Source organism: Coffea arabica, chromosome 11e (genome assembly GCF_036785885.1).
Source record: "Coffea arabica cultivar ET-39 chromosome 11e, Coffea Arabica ET-39 HiFi, whole genome shotgun sequence".
Lineage (NCBI taxonomy): Eukaryota > Viridiplantae > Streptophyta > Magnoliopsida > Gentianales > Rubiaceae > Coffea > Coffea arabica.
The window spans coordinates 21,381,644-21,401,267 of record NC_092331.1 but is presented as its reverse complement, the minus strand read 5'-3'; the positions used below and the strand labels follow the sequence as shown (position 1 = coordinate 21,401,267).

At 34.1% G+C, this 19,624-nt stretch overlaps 1 protein-coding gene across 1 annotated transcript; it reads left to right on the top strand.

Moving 5' to 3' along the window:
• Positions 1 to 386: 386 nt before the first annotated feature.
• On the top strand, positions 387 to 12,602 carry LOC113719600 (mitochondrial succinate-fumarate transporter 1). The gene is made up of 3 exons (XM_027244838.2): positions 387 to 568; positions 9,403 to 9,911; positions 11,467 to 12,602. Exons 2-3 carry the CDS (start codon positions 9,516 to 9,518, stop codon positions 12,001 to 12,003), a joined length of 933 nt encoding a protein of 310 aa, XP_027100639.1. The 5' UTR covers positions 387 to 568; positions 9,403 to 9,515; the 3' UTR covers positions 12,004 to 12,602.
• Positions 12,603 to 19,624: the final 7,022 nt, after the last annotated feature.

Here is a 19,624-nt window from a genome sequence, read left to right as displayed (position 1 = left end):
TCTCTTCCTTGCACTTTGATCATTTCCAAATTGACTTCTCTTCCTTTTTTTTATTTCTTAAATTAATATCTAAAATATTTTTGACCATTTAGCATCCATTAGTCAAATATTTAAATATATTCCATTTGAATTAGTTATTTTTAGGAGTATTTTTGAAAAATTTTACTGTATCATAGTTTTTAGAGTATATTTTAAAATTTTTTAGAAAATATTTTGTGATATTTAAGAATAGAAGAATATAAGAATTTTTAGAATATATTTTAAGATATTTTTAAATATTAAAAAATTTAAACTATTTTTATAGTGTTTTTCAAAATTTTTTATAATATTTAAAAAATTAATTTTTGAAAAACTGATGAATCCAAAGAGCATTTCTATTAATCGTGTGGCTGTAAAGTCTGAGCTGGCTTTGACAGAACATGTGACGATGCCAAGACGCAGCCTTTGAATCTGGAGAGGAAAAGGGAAGGGTTGGTGAGCGACGGGCCGCCGACCCACCGACGGACGAAATATATAAATCCCCAGAACCTTCGTTTTGCAGTGTTCATCGCCATCAGCTGAACTGCAGGTGCACACTTTTCTCTTTTCTCTTCTGCCTGCTGCACAAGATTTCTCTTGAATTTTTCTTTTGTTTCAGATTTTGTGTTTTAATTTTCCGTCAATGTCATCAGTCCTACGTCCTATCAACATCTTTACTCAGTTTCAATGTTTAGTATGATCTGAAGTGATTCTTTTTCTTTCTCTTGGATTTTCTTTTTGGTTCAATTCTTGGTTATGGATTGTTGAAGTTCCAGTGATTAATTATGTAAATCCGGGATTGTTTGCTTTGTTTGAAATGGTGAGTTACTAATGTAGGATTTGCTCATGCATATAACCTACTTGTTAAAAGGTGTGACTGAAAAAGAATGTCATTATTCTTAGGAAATTGCCCACTTTGAAAGATCTTCGATAAAACAACAATGTTATGTTCTGTGAAAAATTTACATCCTCAAAGTGACTTAAGTAGCAGAGAAAATTATACCATGAACATGAAGCCACATTGAAAAGAATCTTTGATGATAACTGTAAAAGCTTCATTATGCTGCAGCCATGCTACATTAAGCGTCATAAAATAGAAGATAGGAAAACATATTATTGACTTAAGATCTTCTGTTTGCTATAATTTCCCATCAATTAAAACAGATAATGTGCCTAAGTGTGTCTGGTTTTAGCTCAAGATTTGAATTTTCAACCCTTTTGAGGAAGAAGAAAGAGCCGAGACCTTGTTTAAAAATTTATAAATTGGATTTTTGAAGATATGAGCATCCATGAGGAGGAAAAGAAGCTAAAAATTCTCATGGAAAACAAAAGTTGGCAAATCTTAATAGGCCTAAAACTGACCTGTGACCTTTGGCTGCATTGATAGTCTCGCATGTCTAATGGCATATTACCAATAACTTCTCGGTTTTTTGTTTCTTCATTAAACCTTTTCATCTGTTAGGCTTTTCATGAATAACATCTATTAATGGGCTGACACCATAGACGAGTCCTGAATGCCAGAACTAGACCCTCAGCATTGCAGACAATTATTTCTATTGTAATGAAAATGATATCAATGGTGTCTGCACATGAATAGAGTTTATAGTAAGGAATGACTTCTGAATCTTGCTGAGCTTTTGATGGTGATGAATTTTCATTTGCTTTAGCACTCTCTTTGGATTTATCCTTTTGTAATTGCGGTTTACTTTTGGCTCCCCATCATCCTCAACGTGGCTCATTTTATGATTCTTGCTCCAGTGAAGGCCTGTTTGAATAGAGGGAAAGCTATGCGGGAAAGTGAGTTATTTGTGGTTATTGCAACTTTTGTGTATTATTAGTTCCAATTTGAACTTTCCTACAGATTAGACACACAAATTGACTAACATTTCCTCACTTTTCTAGATTCTAAGCAAAGCTTAATAAAGATGGAAAAGTAATAAGGACAAAAAAAAAACACACACACAAACACATGCGCGTGCGCAAAAGAAAGTTGAAAGAAATAAAGATGGAAGAAAAGCATTGTCACCATTTATCGGTCCTTGAATTTTTCTCTGCAGTTCGAAGTTTCTGCACTGCTTTAAGCTTTCCTGAGATTGGTCCAAAACATTTGCAATCTTCAATTTACTTTTCTACTAATTAAAACTTAGTTAAGCTGTGGTTGGGTAATAGATGAAAATATTTAGGACATTGGAATAACTAGTAATTGGAATTTTAACTTAAATGTACATGGATTTGGTTGTCTGTCAAAATGGTTCAAATGACTCTGTGATTAATGCGACCCAGCAAGCTTATTTGTTCTGTGATTTTTGAGCATTACGAGTTTGATCGATGATTAGTTGTATTTTATAATTTCGGGTTTAATTTGAAAAACCAATAATTTTAACTTCTGTTTCCAAATGAAAAGTATTTTTCTTTTGGTCATTAAGACAAAAGTGTTGTTCATACTTCATATCCAAGACTTTTGTTACAATTCTAAAGACAAGGTTTTGTTAATGAGTATTAAACTGAATTTGGGGTTTGAGTTCCTTATGTTAGTTCTATAGTTCTTTGACTTATATGGCATCTAATAAGCATCATTCTAACAGAACATATGACTAGTTAATTGGTTGACCATTTCCAAATTCAATATTCAGTAGTATTCAAATGAAATAACATCCATGTCCCCTTATCATGTGTACATGTAAACATCTGTTATGCACATATATGCAGGGGATGAAAAATATACACCCAGCATAGGTATAAAATTGACACATTAGTCACCAATAAGATATTAATGTCCTTGGCCTCTAAAGGTTTAATTACCCATTTATGTTAAAAAACTCTCTTATATAATTATAGAAGGAAAGAGAATTTCTGACCTGTTGTCTATAAAACAGCTTCATAAACGTATAGAATTATGCATATTAGTTTTGAACCAAAAAGTTTGAATTTAAATCAAGTTTTGTACCTGCAATGAGCATTTAGAGTACGGTCAGAAGCTAATTCTCACCTTATGTGCTTTTAAATACATATAAAGTATGAATTTAGAATCAAAGAGTATGAAACAGATATAGATTACATATGTATACAATCTTCATACATTCATCTTGCTTTTGGTGTCTCAACCTTAGTTATCTCCACCACTAGCTAAGTGCGACATAGGCTCAAAAGTATTCAAAACACATAAGTTGATTCAATTTCCATTGCAGACATCCAACCTTTGGTAATTTGTTAAATCGCTTAAGTACAATTATATTCATGAAAAAAGTTTAGATTTTCAATATTTTTAATGATTTATAGCTTTTGAATATTTTATTTTTCAATATTAAAATTTTTGGAATATAAGGACCATTGCAAATTTAGAAAACAATTTGTGTGTAATATAGTTCTCTTTTTCATGTTGATGAGTCAATTTTTCGAATGAAGAAACTAGATTGACACCTCTGTAGTTATAAAACGATATAATTTGTGCATGAAGTACGTCTGCTAACATTTTTGTGCAGTATTGACTTGTACTTTTGAATTAGCACTTTAATTAGTATAATTTGTCGATGAATGATTGAATCTACAATGTTCTTCTAGTTTTATTTAACAACTAAGTAACTTTTGGATCAGTCCGCCCTATTTCTGAACTAGTCTTTGATTTCAGATTTGTAGATAATTTTTAATGAATAGACGAAAGCAAATAAAATGGATTAGAAAATAGAAAATAAATAGTTTATTGCTGCAAAGTGGGTGCTGCCATATTTTGCTAAATCGCTAATGTTATCAACTATTTGTTTTAAGAAATGAATAAGAAAAAATTTAAAAACAGAACATGAAAGAAAGCCTTGTGTTAGTTAAGCATCATTTTTGAGACTAAGAAAAATACTATGCAGAAAAGGGGAAAAAAATTAAAGAAGAGGGGGGCAGTCCATGTTTTGAAGATGCCAAGAGGTTCCGATTACACCATTCTTAAATTTGGAACAAGTCCAAAATCAAATTTACCTATTAAACAATTTCAAGTAGGAAAATTCACATTGTAACACCTCTATCATCATACCTATCCGTTATATCTCCATATTCAATTAAACGTGAAACTTATGAGAGCCAACGTGTTTAGCAGAAACATTAGTTGTGTAATCTTGAGAATCCTGATTGACTGTCAAAACCTCCCCCTTGTCCTTTCCCCTTGTAAAACATAAAGTCACCACTGAACCAAAAAATCTTATAAGACAAATACTACAAGAACAACAAATGTTACTCTTAACAATTACAGATATGAGCATGAAAATGGTTAACAGCTAGGGTTGTGTGATTCCTAAAAACATGAAAATGGTTAACATGAAAATGCTTCTCTTAATATTGGTCGGGTGCTTTTGTTGAGGAATTACTGTTCTATATATAATTCTTAAATAATATTAAGAATCGGTTGTTTGTGATTAGGATCCTCTTCATTTGTTTTCCTGTATTTGTTTGTTCGCTTACCTTTATCTTGTCAAATTTCAACAATATGATCTACCATTAATTTTAGCCTGATGATTAGATCACTATACTAAGAAAGTCAGATGAATCATAAATTATTTTTTTGTTTGATCAATATGTAAAATGGGGTAAAATGGCAATATGGTAACAATTCGGTTTCTGAAGTAATTTTAGAGCTTCATTTATATTGGATAACTGTAGAATCTTCAATAAGCTTTAAATTGGGTGGATCCTACTCTGTTTGTTAGATAAATTATACATGTGTTGATCAAAATTTGTAATAATGCATGTGAATTGTTTGCATGGGAACAATACATGTAAGAAAAAATATTATTTTTTTAAATAAAATAATAATTGTTATAGTATAAAATTCTGTTGTTTAGACAATGGCGTGGTTGATTTTGATGGTAGGATTGGCTCCCTGTTTTGCTTTTTCTGGAATAAAAGCCAACCCGAATAGGAACGAAAATGAAGTGAACTTTCTTGCTCCCATTATATGGATCCTTAATTTTATATGTACAATAAACTTGTTTATATTTTCATGTTACCTAGTTAATATTATTTATGTCTAACACTAGTATTGTTCACTTATGCGACGAGATTTTGTGCACATTTGATTTTTATATTTATGGTTTAAACAACTTGATTTTTGTTCACACTTAGTTTATTACTAAATACAATTAGTAGTTTTAAGTTCATATGCTAAAAGACCAAAGAACAATAAAAGAATGATTTGGACGGAAATGAATAGTAATCAAAGTTTTACTGACAATTTAGTTGATGTAGACACATTTTACTGGTAAATATAGTAAATAAACTTGCTGTAAAAGTTTAAGATGTTAATTTAATTTATTTTTTTTGTGGGATGAGGATAGAGAAGTTGTAATCACAATCAACACTAAATGGAAGCAAATACTTGTTATGGGATCTTATGCCTGACTAATAAGTTGTGAGATCCTATGGTTGACAAGTAATACACATGGTAACATATATGTGCACATCAACAAATAAAAAGTGCACAGTCAATTGAAAAGGTGTGCACACAAATAAATGTAGTGTGACGACCCCACCTCCCCCTAGGGCGTACCCCAGGGTTCGGCGGGTCGCCTGCCCAGCTCTCGCCGGGACTCAGTCGTTCACTACAACCCTCAATTTAAAATCGGAATAAATCACAAGAATAAATAGGGCAGCGATCCAAACTTAAAGCGGAACTTATATACATTGCCATCCCAAAAGGAAGTACAGCCATCAAATATACAAAGGTTCTCACTTCACTATACAACCAGCCCGTGCCAAGCACTAGGGCGAGAACCATTACAAAAGAAACAAAAGACCTAGACTAGGCTAGTCTATGCTCTCATCCTGCTCGTCGTCCCCTGTTAAGGAAAACAAAGCTAAAGGGGTGAGCTAAAAGCTCAGTGAGGTTCCGAACAGATAATCAAACAATCAATTCAATACATTAAACATGGAGTATCAATAATTCAAGAAACATTTACAATGGAAAGCAATAGTAACATTCATTAAAAGGATACGGGCTCACATGGAGTTATTCGTTCTTTCGTTCGTTCCCCTGACATTTCTCCTTATTCCTCCAATTATTTGAAATTTCCTTTTTGAGAAATAAAACCCTCGTGCCTTCGTTCGTTCATTCATCCCTTTCCGGACATTGACCGGACTCCACCCATCCGGACGTTGACCGGACTCCACCCATCCGGACGTAGCCGGACTACAAGGTAATACTCGAGTATACCAAATTCACCCAGGGTCACCATATCGCCCGACCGAGTCCGCTTCTGGCTCGAGTCGATCGGTAACGAAAGGCAGGACCCAATTCAGCCAAACGGCTTACATTCATGCGCAACTAGTATTTAATCATTAATCATTGAAAATTTCACATTTATTTAGGTCGAGTGCGATAAAGTACACACTCGCCTAGAAAACTCGTTTTAACAATCATTGAAAGCACTTAACACATTATCAATCATTAATAACAAGCCAATAAGTCAAGGAAATATAGCAAACAAGGAACACTCACCTAGTTATGCAAAATAACGTGCAAAATATCCTTCCGGATATTACCCTTAGTCACCAATGAAACCTAAGGTTGAACAAGAGAACATATTACAGTTTATCGAGCAAAACATTTAAGGGAAATAAAGAAACCCGACTAATTAGGAGTAAAACGTGTAAAGATGACTTTCAAGTAAGAAGAGGGTTGTTTGAACCCAATGATGAAAAATCATGTTTTAAAATGGAAAGCCGGTCATGGTATTGGCCAATCAAAAGTATACAAGTTCAAATAGAAACCTAGCACTCGAGCAAAAATTTGGGCAGCACGCCCTTTGTGTTTACCTAATTTTTCAGCCATTTTGGCTTCATTATTTTTCATCAGCCAGTCCCAAAGTCATACATATCATAGATTCTGGTAAATAGCCGTTCCATAGGCTCATAACAACATAAGAACAGAAATCAAAGTGATAACAAGTGCGGAAATGTAACCTAGCAAAAGACAGATTTGACGTGCGGTTGCGGAAATAACACATCCGAGGCTACGCTTATCCAATTGAGGTGCAACTTATACCATTTTGAAGCTAAGACACAGGGCTACAATGTTCATGAAGATCACTCAGTCCAGTTTCCAATGTAACCTAGTCAAATTCTGCAATTGACAGAACCAAAATCCAACTAGTCGGCTAATCAACCGTACTGCACTGGAATGGTCATAACTCAGGTTACTAAGGTCCGATTAAGGTGTTCTTGGCGGCATTTAAAAGCTAAGACAGAATACTAAAATTTTCATGTTTTGGCAAAAAGCTAAATCAGTACGGATCCTAGTGAATAAACGTGATAAACTGGATAAACTGACCAAACGGACTACTGGGAAAAACCTTAAAACAGTGAGGGTATTTTGGTCTTTTCACAGGCTACGTTGCTCCGATTGAGCTGAAATTTTGTAGGCACCTATAAAATACCATTCTCTACAACTTTCATGTTTTATGCCAAACCCAATTCGGCCTCTAACATGGTGCAACAAAAACGGGCAGAATAGAGTGAAAATTTCCAGAAATCTGAAATCTTTTAGTTTCAATGATAGTTTTCTTAATTTCTTGCTACACTTGCTACCAAAACCCCCTATATAACCGTGGATACAACATATATCAATCATACATCAAGTTTAGGCAGAAATTAATCAAACCCTAACTTGCTTAAATCATCCAAAATTCATCACAACAACTGACATATCTTGTAATCAAGCTAAAACATGATCTAAATAACATCTTAAACCAAAATTTAAAGGAACAAGGATCATGGTCAGATTTTTATACCTCAAAGACAAGGCTTGGAAGAGTGATACTTCACCCCCTTTGAAATTTCTTAGTTCCACAAACTTCCCAACTCACAACCTACACTTTAATCGGTTTAGAATTGGATTTTCTCACTTGGTTGAAGCAAATCAAGAAGGAAATTTGTTTCTCTTGCTCTTCTTTTCTCTCTCTCTTAGTTCGGCTATGGGCAGAAATAATGAAGAGAAATGAGCAAAAATTGGGCTAAAAAGGAAGAACATCTCTCTTGGTCAAGAAACCCTTAGGTGGCGACACTTGTCGCCACCACCACCTTTCATTTTTTTCTCTTTCTTTCTTGCATTTCTAGCCACAAATTTCGGTCAAGCTAGCTGGAAATTGAGAAGATATTTTGCTCAAATATCAATAAGCTTGTATGGTAAGAAAGTGGTGGTCAAGTGGTGCGTTCAATCGGTAGTGCGCGGTACCCGTCGGTTCGCGCCGTTTTTCCTTAAATCGCACGTACTAGGGTTTTTACTTTCCATTCACTAACTTTATATCATTGCTCCTAATCACATATTATTTCTCACTTAAAAGGTACTTTTAATCACCAAATTTAATCCTTACTCTGTACCGAAAATTCATCCGGCGAAAAATCGCGAAAACCCTAATTTTGCTCCAATCTTGAAACCAAAAGTGAAACCCTACTTTCTAGGTTTATTTGCACTTATTGTGGAAAGATTGGGTGGTAGGGCTTTAATAAATAATAATTTCCAAATAAAAAGGCATTTTTGAGAAAAAATATAAGAAATTTGCGAGTCCTCACATGTAGCACTTCTTTTTACATTGATACAAGTGTGTGATTTTAATTAATGATTGATATTTGACATGCCCACTCATCATGGTTAACTGTTTGAATAGCAACTGATACTTGAGAGCATAATTTACAAAAATAAGAAAAAAGTACAGATGTTAATTTTACAAAAACTATGAAAAGAAAAACATCAAATTAAAGAAAAAGTTACATGAGTTTATTTGTATGGTAAAATTAGTTTTATGTTTTATAACATGATTACCAACTAGTTGTGTATTAGTTGTGCATCATTTTACTTGTCTGGTTTTAAAGTCAGACTTGGCTTTGACAGAAATTGTTAAAATGCCAAGAGAAAACCAAGACTTGAGAGGAGGAAGAGGGGGGTGGACCAATGCATGACCAACCCATCAAGGGGTGGCATGGTAAAAGAGGGCAATTTTCCTGTTTCTCTTCTGACTTCATTTCCATATTTTTCTTGGGATTTTGTTTTGTTTCAGATTTGGAACTTAAATATTTAATTAATATCATTCATTCCTATGTTCAATCGGTTTCTTTGCCAAGTCTGAATGTTTAATATTATATAAAATGATTCTTCATCTTGGATTTTTTTTTTGGGCAATCTTGGTTATAGATTGTGATAGTTCTTGTAATTAATCCTGAGATTCTTATTTTATTTGAAACTGTGCAGTACTAGCGTAGTATTTGATGCATTTCACCTGCTTGTTATGAGGTCTGACTGGAAAATTTGGATTCCTATGCATTTTAGACTCAAGTGAAATGGAGGGTAAGCAAAAGGGGTTTTGTTCTATTTTATAATACATCATGCTGCCTTCGTTGGTTTTGTAGGTTCGAATCGGACCACTTTGACCTGTGCATTGGCTTGGCTGGTTTGCTGCGAGGGGAAAGAGGATTCACATTTTTGCATCAATCCATAAGCGGTTGCACTGCCTCAAGAATCAATGGCAGAGAAAAGTCAACATCAAAATCACAAAACAATCCCTCTGTACATGAAAGCGATTTCAGGGTCATTAGGGGGGATTGTGGAGGCATCTTGCTTACAGCCCATTGACGTTATAAAAACCCGGCTTCAGCTGGACAGGTCTGGTAATTACAAGGGGATAATCCACTGTGGCTCCACTATAGTACAAAATGAAGGCGTTCGGGCTTTGTGGAAGGGGTTGACTCCTTTTGCTACTCATTTAACCCTCAAGTATGCACTTCGGATGGGGTCCAATGCAGTCCTGCAGTCTGCCTTCAAGGATTCTGAAACTGGGAAGCTTAGCCCTCAAGGGAGGCTTCTCTCAGGGTTTGGAGCTGGTGTGCTTGAAGCCCTCATTATTGTTACACCTTTTGAGGTTAGATTTATTGGGTTTAAAATTGACCATGGCTCAGTTTTATGTGAATTTACCATTAGTAGATCATTTAGGTTGATGTATAATACTGTGTGTACCGGTTTATGTTTGAAGTGATGCAAATGAGAGCAAATGCAATCTTGAATTTTTGTTTGGCACTTCAGATTATATGGTGAAACAATCATTGGATGTATTATATTATTCAGCTATGAAGAACTTCTATGTCCATGTGTCTTTAACTTAACATTACTGGGACATCCTATTGTTACTAAGTTTGATAGTTGCCAAGATAAATAGATAATTTTATCTGGGCTGACAAGTAAAACATACAACTTTCTAACCAAACAAATGTTACAGATGCAAGCATACAGTTTTACTAAACATAGATTGCTGGGCTCATTTATTAACAGGTTATTAAACAACAAGGCCTGGAAATATATGAGTAGGTGCTAGGGTTAAGGTTTCCTAGTTGTGATGAATCTGATACAACAGGACCATTGAAACACCTAGAAAAGAAAAGGAAATCAGTTTGTCATCAATGAAATTGAAGGTTAAAGTGCTTTGGAGAAGGAAACAAAATCACTTTCGTATCCATTAGAAATTTTGGAATTAGAGGTGACAATCATTAAGAATATGAGATAAACTCAAGAGGCAGAGCCTAACTAGAGGTACCCCATTTGAATGGTTTGAAGTGATGACTATATAGGTGCTCTCTCTCTCTCTCTCTCTGTTATATAATGTGCCTGAATATGACTGGAATATATAGTTCTAAGTGTCACTTTTCTCTAGGTGCCTACTATTTAATCCATGTGTGTGGTGGGAAGTCACAAGCCTCAGAATCTGGTGCTGCTAAAAAATTTGCAATGATTTTCACATAATATTTCAGATCTGTTGAAAATCACCTGAACAAAGTATGCTGTATGTGGTTGGAAACCTGGATGACTAACACTGGCAAGTATTTGTGCTTATTTAGTTTAGACCACCCTAGAGGACTATAAGGCAGCTTCATGATTAAGATTGGTTCATCTTGCTTAGCTTAAATAGATTTCAGACCTCTATATGCAGCATTGTGAAAATTTTTCTGTTATCAAAACTTGGGAGTTCGTTGTCTCATGCATCAGACATTCAGAATGTCCATTTCCCCTAGCTTAATTAAGTTTTAACCATCTGGTCATGGTTCCAGGTTTCCAGGTATTGGCTATACCCTTCATCAGAGTTGTACCAGTTTCTTTTTCTCTGTTTGTCCATTTATTGCTTACTCATGGTGAAAGTTCGATGGTTTTAGTCAAAACACTTTTTTCTCTCTTTTTTTTAGTTTTTTATTTTTAAGATTTCATTCTGTTCTTATCAAGTTATTTTGCTGGTGAATGCTAAGTTGCATGCCTCTTTGTGATGCTTTGCCCACAATTTTTTATGGCGGCATGGTGATGTTCCTAAGTTATTGCCTACAAATATATCCTTTCTTTCTTTTCTATTTTTTTTCCAACTTTGCCTAAACAAATATTTACATTTACATAATGGAAGTTATTTATAGTGCTGGCAAATTGTGTCTCTTCAGGTGGTGAAGATCAGATTACAACAACAGAGAGGTTTGAAACCTGAACTTATGAAGTATAAGGGACCAATACACTGTGCTAGGACTGTCATTCGTGAAGAAGGCCTTCGGGGTCTTTGGGCAGGAGCTACCCCTACTGTAATGCGCAATGGGACGAACCAGGCCGCCATGTTCACAGCCAAAAATGCTTTTGACGTGATTCTGTGGAAGAAACATGAAGGTGATGGAAAAGTCCTTCAACCTTGGCAGTCTATGATATCTGGATTTCTTGCAGGAACAGCTGGCCCAGTGTGTACTGGTCCCTTTGATGTTGTGAAGACAAGACTGATGGCTCAGAGCCGTTCTGGGGGTGAATTGAAGTACAAGGGCATGTTTCATGCTATCTCAACGATATATGCAGAGGAAGGGTTGCTTGCCCTGTGGAAGGGTCTGTTACCCAGGCTAATGAGGATCCCACCTGGCCAAGCCATTATGTGGGCTGTAGCTGACCAGGTGATTGGTTTTTATGAGAGGACATATATGCATAATGCACCCTTGTAGATACCCTTGTTTCTTAGACATCAGTTCAGTCCCAGGGATAAGAGTTCACAAGTCCTTTAGGTTACTTTGGTCATTTTTTGCTCTGGCTCTTTCTAACTAAAAGAGGGAATGAGCCAGTGTTTTGGTGTCATGCATGGCGGTTTTCAACTACAATAGCTGGTGCGATCTAGTTTATTCATTGCTTGAAATTCAACAAATTTAGAAGGTTGAAAGACAGTAAGGTGCCATATTGTCATATGCCTCTTCAATTTTCTGTAAGTGTGGCCAAGTTTAGCAGTCTATAAAGATGCATGTCTAATTATTTTTCTCAGAGTCGGGGGTTCTTTATCTGTAGAACGTACTGCAGTTCTTACTGAAGAATTCCTATTGTATTGCCACATAAATGCTTCTGTGGAAAATCGCCAAAATATTTTTCTAGGTTGTGATAACAGATATGACACCAGATGAAGTTTTGGTTAAGTGAAGATGTACTTATTGAGAACTGGAGGAGGTTTTCCTGTTATAAGGGAGCCCGATAACCTTGGTGATGGAGAGCATCTTGTTGATGCTGTTCTAGAGATGTTGAACTGTCTTGTTTAAATTGCTTCAAGTTTTCTCCATTGTATGTACGAAAGGTACTTCGCTTGTAAATTCGATACGTTTGTTTGCCTCGTATGTTAAGCTATGGCTGCGCAGTCTGAAAGGTGAGATTGCGGTCGTAGTGTAGAAATCAATATGAGGCAAATAATTAGAAACTTATAAATCAAAATGCAATAATTGATGGTCAATTTTTGAATCGGTATTTTAGTTAGCCATGTTGAAGCAGCAAATTGTTTTCTTTTCTCCGAGTTTTTGCTTGTACGAGTTACTCTGGGGTAAAACGAACATCTTAAACTTTATATTCATTTAGGGTATCTACTAAGCTATTTGGGCCAAGCAAATAGGATTAGGGCCAAGCAAAAAAAAAAGTTCCTGGGCCAATTTTGATGCTATAAAAAAAATTCTTGGATCAATTCTGATGCTTAAAAAAAAAAAAAACTTGTTAAGTAGTTGAATTTCAAAATGCAACTACCTTCTAGATTTCTTGCTTTGGATGGGAGTATTTTTCAAAAACTAAATTTTTTTAATAAAAATTTTTAAAAATTACTCTAAAAGGTAATCTAAAAATTAGTTTAAAATTTTTTAAAATTTTAAAAAATATTTCAAAATATATTCTAGAAACTCTTCTACTCTTAAATATCTCAAAATATTTTCTGAAAATATCCCATAATATAATCTAAAAACTCTGCTACAGCAAAATTTTTTAAAAATACCTTCAAAAACAGCTAATCCAAGCATTTAGTAATTTGGTACACCACACAAATCATTGTTGAACCTTGTGGTACAACACTTCATGGGGCAGTTGTTGGTTGGATTTATGGGTTTATCTTTTACAATTATTTATAACTATTGTGGCTGCGGCTGGTTTCATTTTTTCTTGTGCTTATGCTTTGGCCCATTAAACGTTTTCCAGCCTTTTGCCTATTTGGTTGGTTTTCATCTATATTAGTTCCTTTTTGTTTTATAGTATTGCACCAAAAATACGATTGATTATGGCAGTTCTTCTATTTAGGTACGTACTAAACTTTGAAGTCTCCTGGACTAGGTATTTCTAAAAGTGTGTTGTAGAAATATAAATCCAATAGTACCCTCATAGATTAATCTCTTCATTTGTTGAATTTTTTTTTTTTTTTTGCCTGTGAGGAATTAACGGTCATTATAAGCTGCTATGCCAAGTATATAATTGTCCAGCTGTATTTTTTCAAATTTTTTGGAGCTGTTGAAGACCAGAACTACAGCAGTGCTTTCTTGCTTATTTTTTGGAAGCATTACTTTGGGCGACAATTTTATATTTTATCCCAAAAGTGCATGATTCATTGAGATAGTTTAAGCTTTTCATTTCTTTTCTTTCTGTAAGAATTTTGAACTCACCAATTGCTCTTACCATTTTAGTCTGGTAGGAGAAATTTGTTTTTTTGTTGTCCATTTTTTTGTTAGGTTTACCTTATTCTTGTATTCTGTTAAACTTGAGTTTCTATCTTTCTATTTGATTTCCAGACAACCACTTGATAGTTTTTTTGGTTCAGCAGATTTTTACTGCTTCAATTTCTTTTTTTGAGTATAGTGTGGTTATTTTTTAATTTGCTATATATAGTTGTGTTAGTTGTTGGTGAAACAAAATGCAGTATCAATGTTTCGTCATCTATTGATTGTGTATGTTTCTATAGATACAGTTTATATTACTAATATGGTAGATACAATTTATATTACTAATATGGTATGGAAAATACAGTATGGCGGTTGTTAAGAAGGTTGATGATTAGGATACAACAAAGATTAGTCATAATGAAAAAGAAAGAGAGAGATATGCATATCTTCTGAGAAAAAAGATTTGATGTTGTTAGCAATGAGAACAGAGGCTTACCAAAGCAAATAAAATCAGATTAATTCTCGGCCATCATTAATAATTTATAAGCCTATAGTTCCTGTTACTGAAGGTATTATTACACTTTAATGTTACTTTTTGTGCTTATTGAGAAGGCAGCAATAGTATACATCTATGATACTTATGGGTCTCTTTGGAAGGTGTGTTTTTTTGGTATTTATAAAAAACTTTAATGTAACTTATTGTAGAATCAATAGAAAATTTTTTGTATATTTGAAAATTGGTAAAACAAATTTTCTTTTCGTTTTTCTTTTCTTTTGTCCTTTCATCTTCCTCCCTCACCACTATCACACCCAGAACCTCTCCCACTTTGTTTTTTCCTTTTTCCTTCCCCCCTCCCTCCCTCCCTCTCTCTCTCTCTCTCTCTCTCTCCCTATTGGTCGTGCAACTAGTGGGGCAGGGTTCCGGGAGAGAAGAAGGGGGTTGCGGGGGAAGGGCATAGGAGGAAGATGGAGGGAGGGAAGAGGAGGAAAGAGGAAGGAGGAGAGAGAGAGGTGGTGGGGGGCAGGAAAGAAAGAAAATAAAAAAGGATTGCCGACGCCAATGAAAGTGGTGGTAGATGGACGTGTGCGGAGGAAGAAGAAGAAAAAAGGGAAATTTTGTTGTTTGTGTTTGGGTATTTGATGTGTGTATTTAAAAAGTTTTTAGGAATTTTTTAAAATTACTGTCATTAAAGTAGTTAAAAAACTTGTAGAAAAAAATTAGACAAAATAAACCCTATGTTTGCATACCTGTTTTTATCATTGGTCTTTAAGTGTGTATTTCAACAAGGAAAACATTAAAAATATGTCTCTGATTCACAATTTATGAAAAAAGATTAAAAAAGTGGCTCATTTCTTTGAACTTATTCTAATGGCTTTGATATGCATGTGTATCAAGTATTTATATTTTTTTTATAGGCTCTTGTTTGAAATCTTAACTGTGTTAATTGTAGGCAGTGAAATTTTAATTTAAAAAAATTACCATTGATTTATAAATTATCTCTACGGCTTGTTTTTATCCAATCAAATATTGCCATTGTGAGGATTCAAAATTTATTTTATATTTTTCTTATATTTTTCCTTATTTTTGAATAAGCTAATTTATATTTTCTTTTGGTTTAATTCACTTGCCTTGGTTTCTTAGATACTTTAATGATTAAGTTAAGATTTTATCTTTTTCCTTCTATAATTTGATGTATGTTAAGTTTCGTAGTACATTATGATAGTATGACCAACTAGTGGGGTGTGTGTAATAAATTTGGTAGACAAAAATGAGTGTTAGGCAAGAGGGATTATATGTGATTAGAAGTGTTATGAGTGTATTAGAGGAAACAAGATAGATTAGTGATTAGAAACACAAGAGAGACAAAGAGATAGGAAAGAAATTATGTGCCGCCAAGTGTCGCACCTCTATGCATTCCTGACCAAGACTTTTCTTTGTGTTTATCTTTCATTTTTCACCTAAAAACCTTTCATTTTCTTGCTCATTTGGCCAACCAAGAAAGAGAAAAAGGAGAGGAAAATCACATCAAATTTCATCTCGATCTTTGCTTGATTTAGTGAGAAAATCAACAAGAAATCCAAATCTAATCCGTGAAACGTTGCAACAATGGAGGAAATAAGCATGTGGTGAAGTGATTTGACAAGGAAAGCTCTTGTTTGCTAGGGTTTGAGGTATTATACTAAGAATTTCTCTTCTTCCTCTTATCTTGCAATTTAATCCAAGCATGAGGCTATTTTGTGGAAGATTTCATGGTTTTACTAGGGTAGGTTGTAATTTCCAACTTTAGTGGTTAATATCCAACTTTGCTATGTTATTTCTAGCCTTAGGATGCCATTTCTAGCTTTGTTATGTCCTTTTTAGCTTTGGCATGAGAACTTGCAGCTTTGATATGAACTTTTAGTTTCAATATAGGATTTTCCAGCTTTCGTTTGTAATTTCTAGTTTTAGGGTTCAAATTTCCAGCTTTGATGTAGTGGTGTGTGAGCTATGTATATGCCAAATTTTGATAGCTTTTCTGGCCTAAAACATGTGCCACTTATACCTTATAACATGTTGCCTTGATTGATGTCGATTAGTCATGAAACTGGGATTGGAATTTGGAGGGTTAACTTGAAGAAATTAAGGGATATGCTGCTGGATTTTCTCTCTAGTTGGTCATGTAAGCTAGAATGAGGATTGGGATGTGAATTTAGGATGGTTTGGACTTACTTTGTTTGAAGTTGCTTGAATCCACCTTGATTGTGACATACAAGCTGTATTTTTGCCAAAACCAAGCGTTTTACAAGAAGGGAAGTAATGGTTACTTCAAGCATGTTCTCTAGTTGCATCTGTCTGATTTTAAACTTGAAAGTTTTGATCGTTTTTCTTATAAAAGTCGTGCGCATACCTCACATATGTTTTTGCTGAGTTTCATGAGTTCTATTTGCATGATTTTTCATATGATATTTACAAACAAAGGTTGTGTATTTTGAAATCCTATTTGATTGTAGTTTACTATACAATATTTAATCACAGATTTCGAGAGTGATGATCTTGATCTCGAATTTTTTGATGCTTACAAAACAATTGGATAATACTAATATTTTTTCAATGAGAAAGCTTTTCAGATCTGAAGAAATTTGATTCAAAAAACAATTGAAAGAAGAAAAAGGAAGTCGAAAGCTATCGGACGCTTACAATGGCAATACCGGACGTCCGATAGATAGGGCAGATACCGGACGATCATATCGAACGAAGAACATCATCATCAGACTCCCGAAAGAATTGAAATGACTTTTCAAACTCTCTATCTGCTTTCGAATGCAAGCATCGGAAGTATCGAACGTCCGATACTCCCAACGGCTAGTTGACTTTTCAGCTACCTTCTATCCGTTGAAAATCTTAATGAAGCACTTTCTTGGTCTCACATAAATAGTGCATGGTTAGAAATTTCAAAACAACTTTTTGCACACTGAGAATACAAAAGATCAAGAGTAGTTTTAGTGAGAAAATACTCTCCAAGGAACATTTATACTCTTTGTGGTGTAAGATTCTTTGTAAGCTTTTCATTTGTGAGAAAATACTTCAATAGTGTAGTTTTGTGAGGGTTATCCTGAGGGATTGTAAAACTTCCTAATTTAACCGAGTGAAACTTGGGGCAAGGAGGAAGTGAACTTTCCTTTGTACACAAGATTGGTTGTATTTTATCTATTTGAAGAAATTTGTTTTGTGAATTGATCTTTGAGTTTAAGAGGAGCTTGGTAGTCAATTGGTTTGCAATTCTTCTATTTTTATTTATTTATCATCTTGTGTTCCTTAAATTGCATATCTCTTCTACTTCTCTCAAATGATATTACTCCTTTATTAATTGATTCATTGTGTGATCACTTAAAAAAGAGAGTAAATTTCGTATTGAACAAAAAGTGCCCATAACCTGATTAGTTTTTTTTAATCAACTTAATTCACCCCCTCTTAGGTTTTTTTCGGGCCTAACAATTGGTATCAGAATTTGGCCTCTAGAGATTAAACTCAAGCGGTTAAGGAGCGAAGATGACAACCAATAATGTCATATTTTTTGAAGGACAATCTGTAACTAGATCTTTAATGTTTAATGGGTCAAATTATGTGATTTGAAAAGAGAGAATGGTTATTTTCTTGCAATCGACTGACATTGAACTGTGATTTATTGTTAATGAAAGTCCATATGATGCCTCAATAGAAGATGAAAATACTCATAAATCTAGACAAAAAACAAGAAATGAATTGACTGCAGAGGATAGAGCTCGTCTCACCTTAAATGCAAAAGTTATGAATGTGTTATATAGTGCTTTAAACTCAAATGAATCTATTAAGGTCAAAAGCTGTAAGTCGGCTAAAGAGATTTGGGACAAAATGAGAGAAATTCATAAAGATAGTGAGAATGTTAGAGAACAAAAGAAATCTATCTTGCTTACTAAACATGAGTCGTTTAAGATGGAATCTCATGAAGATATTGATAAAATGTATTGTAGATTTAATGATCTTATTAAAGATTTAGAGGTTCTGGAAAAGCAATACTCCTTAGGAGAGAAAAACAGAAAAATCTTGAATGCTTTGTCTAAAGATTGGGAGAGGAAAGTGACTGCTATTGAAGAGTCGAAAGATTTGAATTCAATGCCTATTGAATCTCTTGTAAACTCTCTAACATCTTATGGGTTGAACCTTAAGACCAAGGTACAAGAAGAAAAAGATGCAAAAGTAAAAAGGATCATTACTCTAAAAGCATTTCAAGATAAAGATGACTCAATTTCATTGGATGATGAAGATATGGATGTTGATGACAATGACAATGACCTAGTTCTCATCACAAAAAAATTCATGAGAATCCTCAACAAAAGGAGATTCAGAAAAGGAGAACCTAGCAATTCGAATTCCAATCAATTCAACAATGTAAGAAACAAAGGGAAGCAAGAGGCCAACAAAAAGTAAAGTGAAAAATGCTATGAATGCGGCCAACTTGGACACTACATGAGTGAGTGTCCAATGAAAAAGAAGAAAGAAGGGAAAGCTGAAAAAAAATCAAGATTCAACAACTTCCAAATCACATGGAATGAGTGCAACTCCGATGGTGAAATTGAAGAGGGAAACGAATCTGCTCAAATGGCTTTTATAGCCATTGGAGATAATGAGGTAATAACTTGTAACCCTCAACTTGAAAGTGATGATCAAACTGATGATGATTTTGAATTCTTCATTGAAAAATTGCATCATAGTTTGCAAGAATCTTATGTTAGAAATAAGGAATTAAAACACAAAGTTAGTTTTCTTCTTCAGAACAATGCACGTCTTTTTCAAAAAAATAAAAAGTTGAAAATTGAAAATGATTACTTGAAAAAAGGTGAGATTGATCTACAAAATGAGTTTGATAGAAAAACAAAGCTTTGTGAAATGTTCAAAGAGGAACAAAGTGATTTGAAAAAAAGAATGGATAATCTAAATGAATTTCTCCAACATAAAAAAATAGAACTATTTTCAAGAAAATGGATCAAAACCTCACTTGGCACTCATGAAAAGAAGTTAAATTCTAGTGTAAATAAATTTACTATTCATAAGAGAAAAGAAGTAAGATTTATTAAACTTTTTTCATGTAAATAACTCTTTGGTTATGTATAGTTTTTGTTGTCAAAAAAGTCACATGAAAAGTGATTGGTATGT

What these genes read in the sequence shown, in the direction of transcription:
- LOC113719600 (XM_027244838.2), top strand. Translation starts at nt 9,516, where the DNA reads ATGGCAGAGAAAAGTCAACATCAAAATCACAAAACAATCCCTCTGTAC. An exon ending in TTATTGTTACACCTTTTGAG is followed by an intron (nt 9,912 to 11,466) that starts GTTAGATTTATT and finishes GTGTCTCTTCAG; the next exon opens with GTGGTGAAGATCAGATTACA.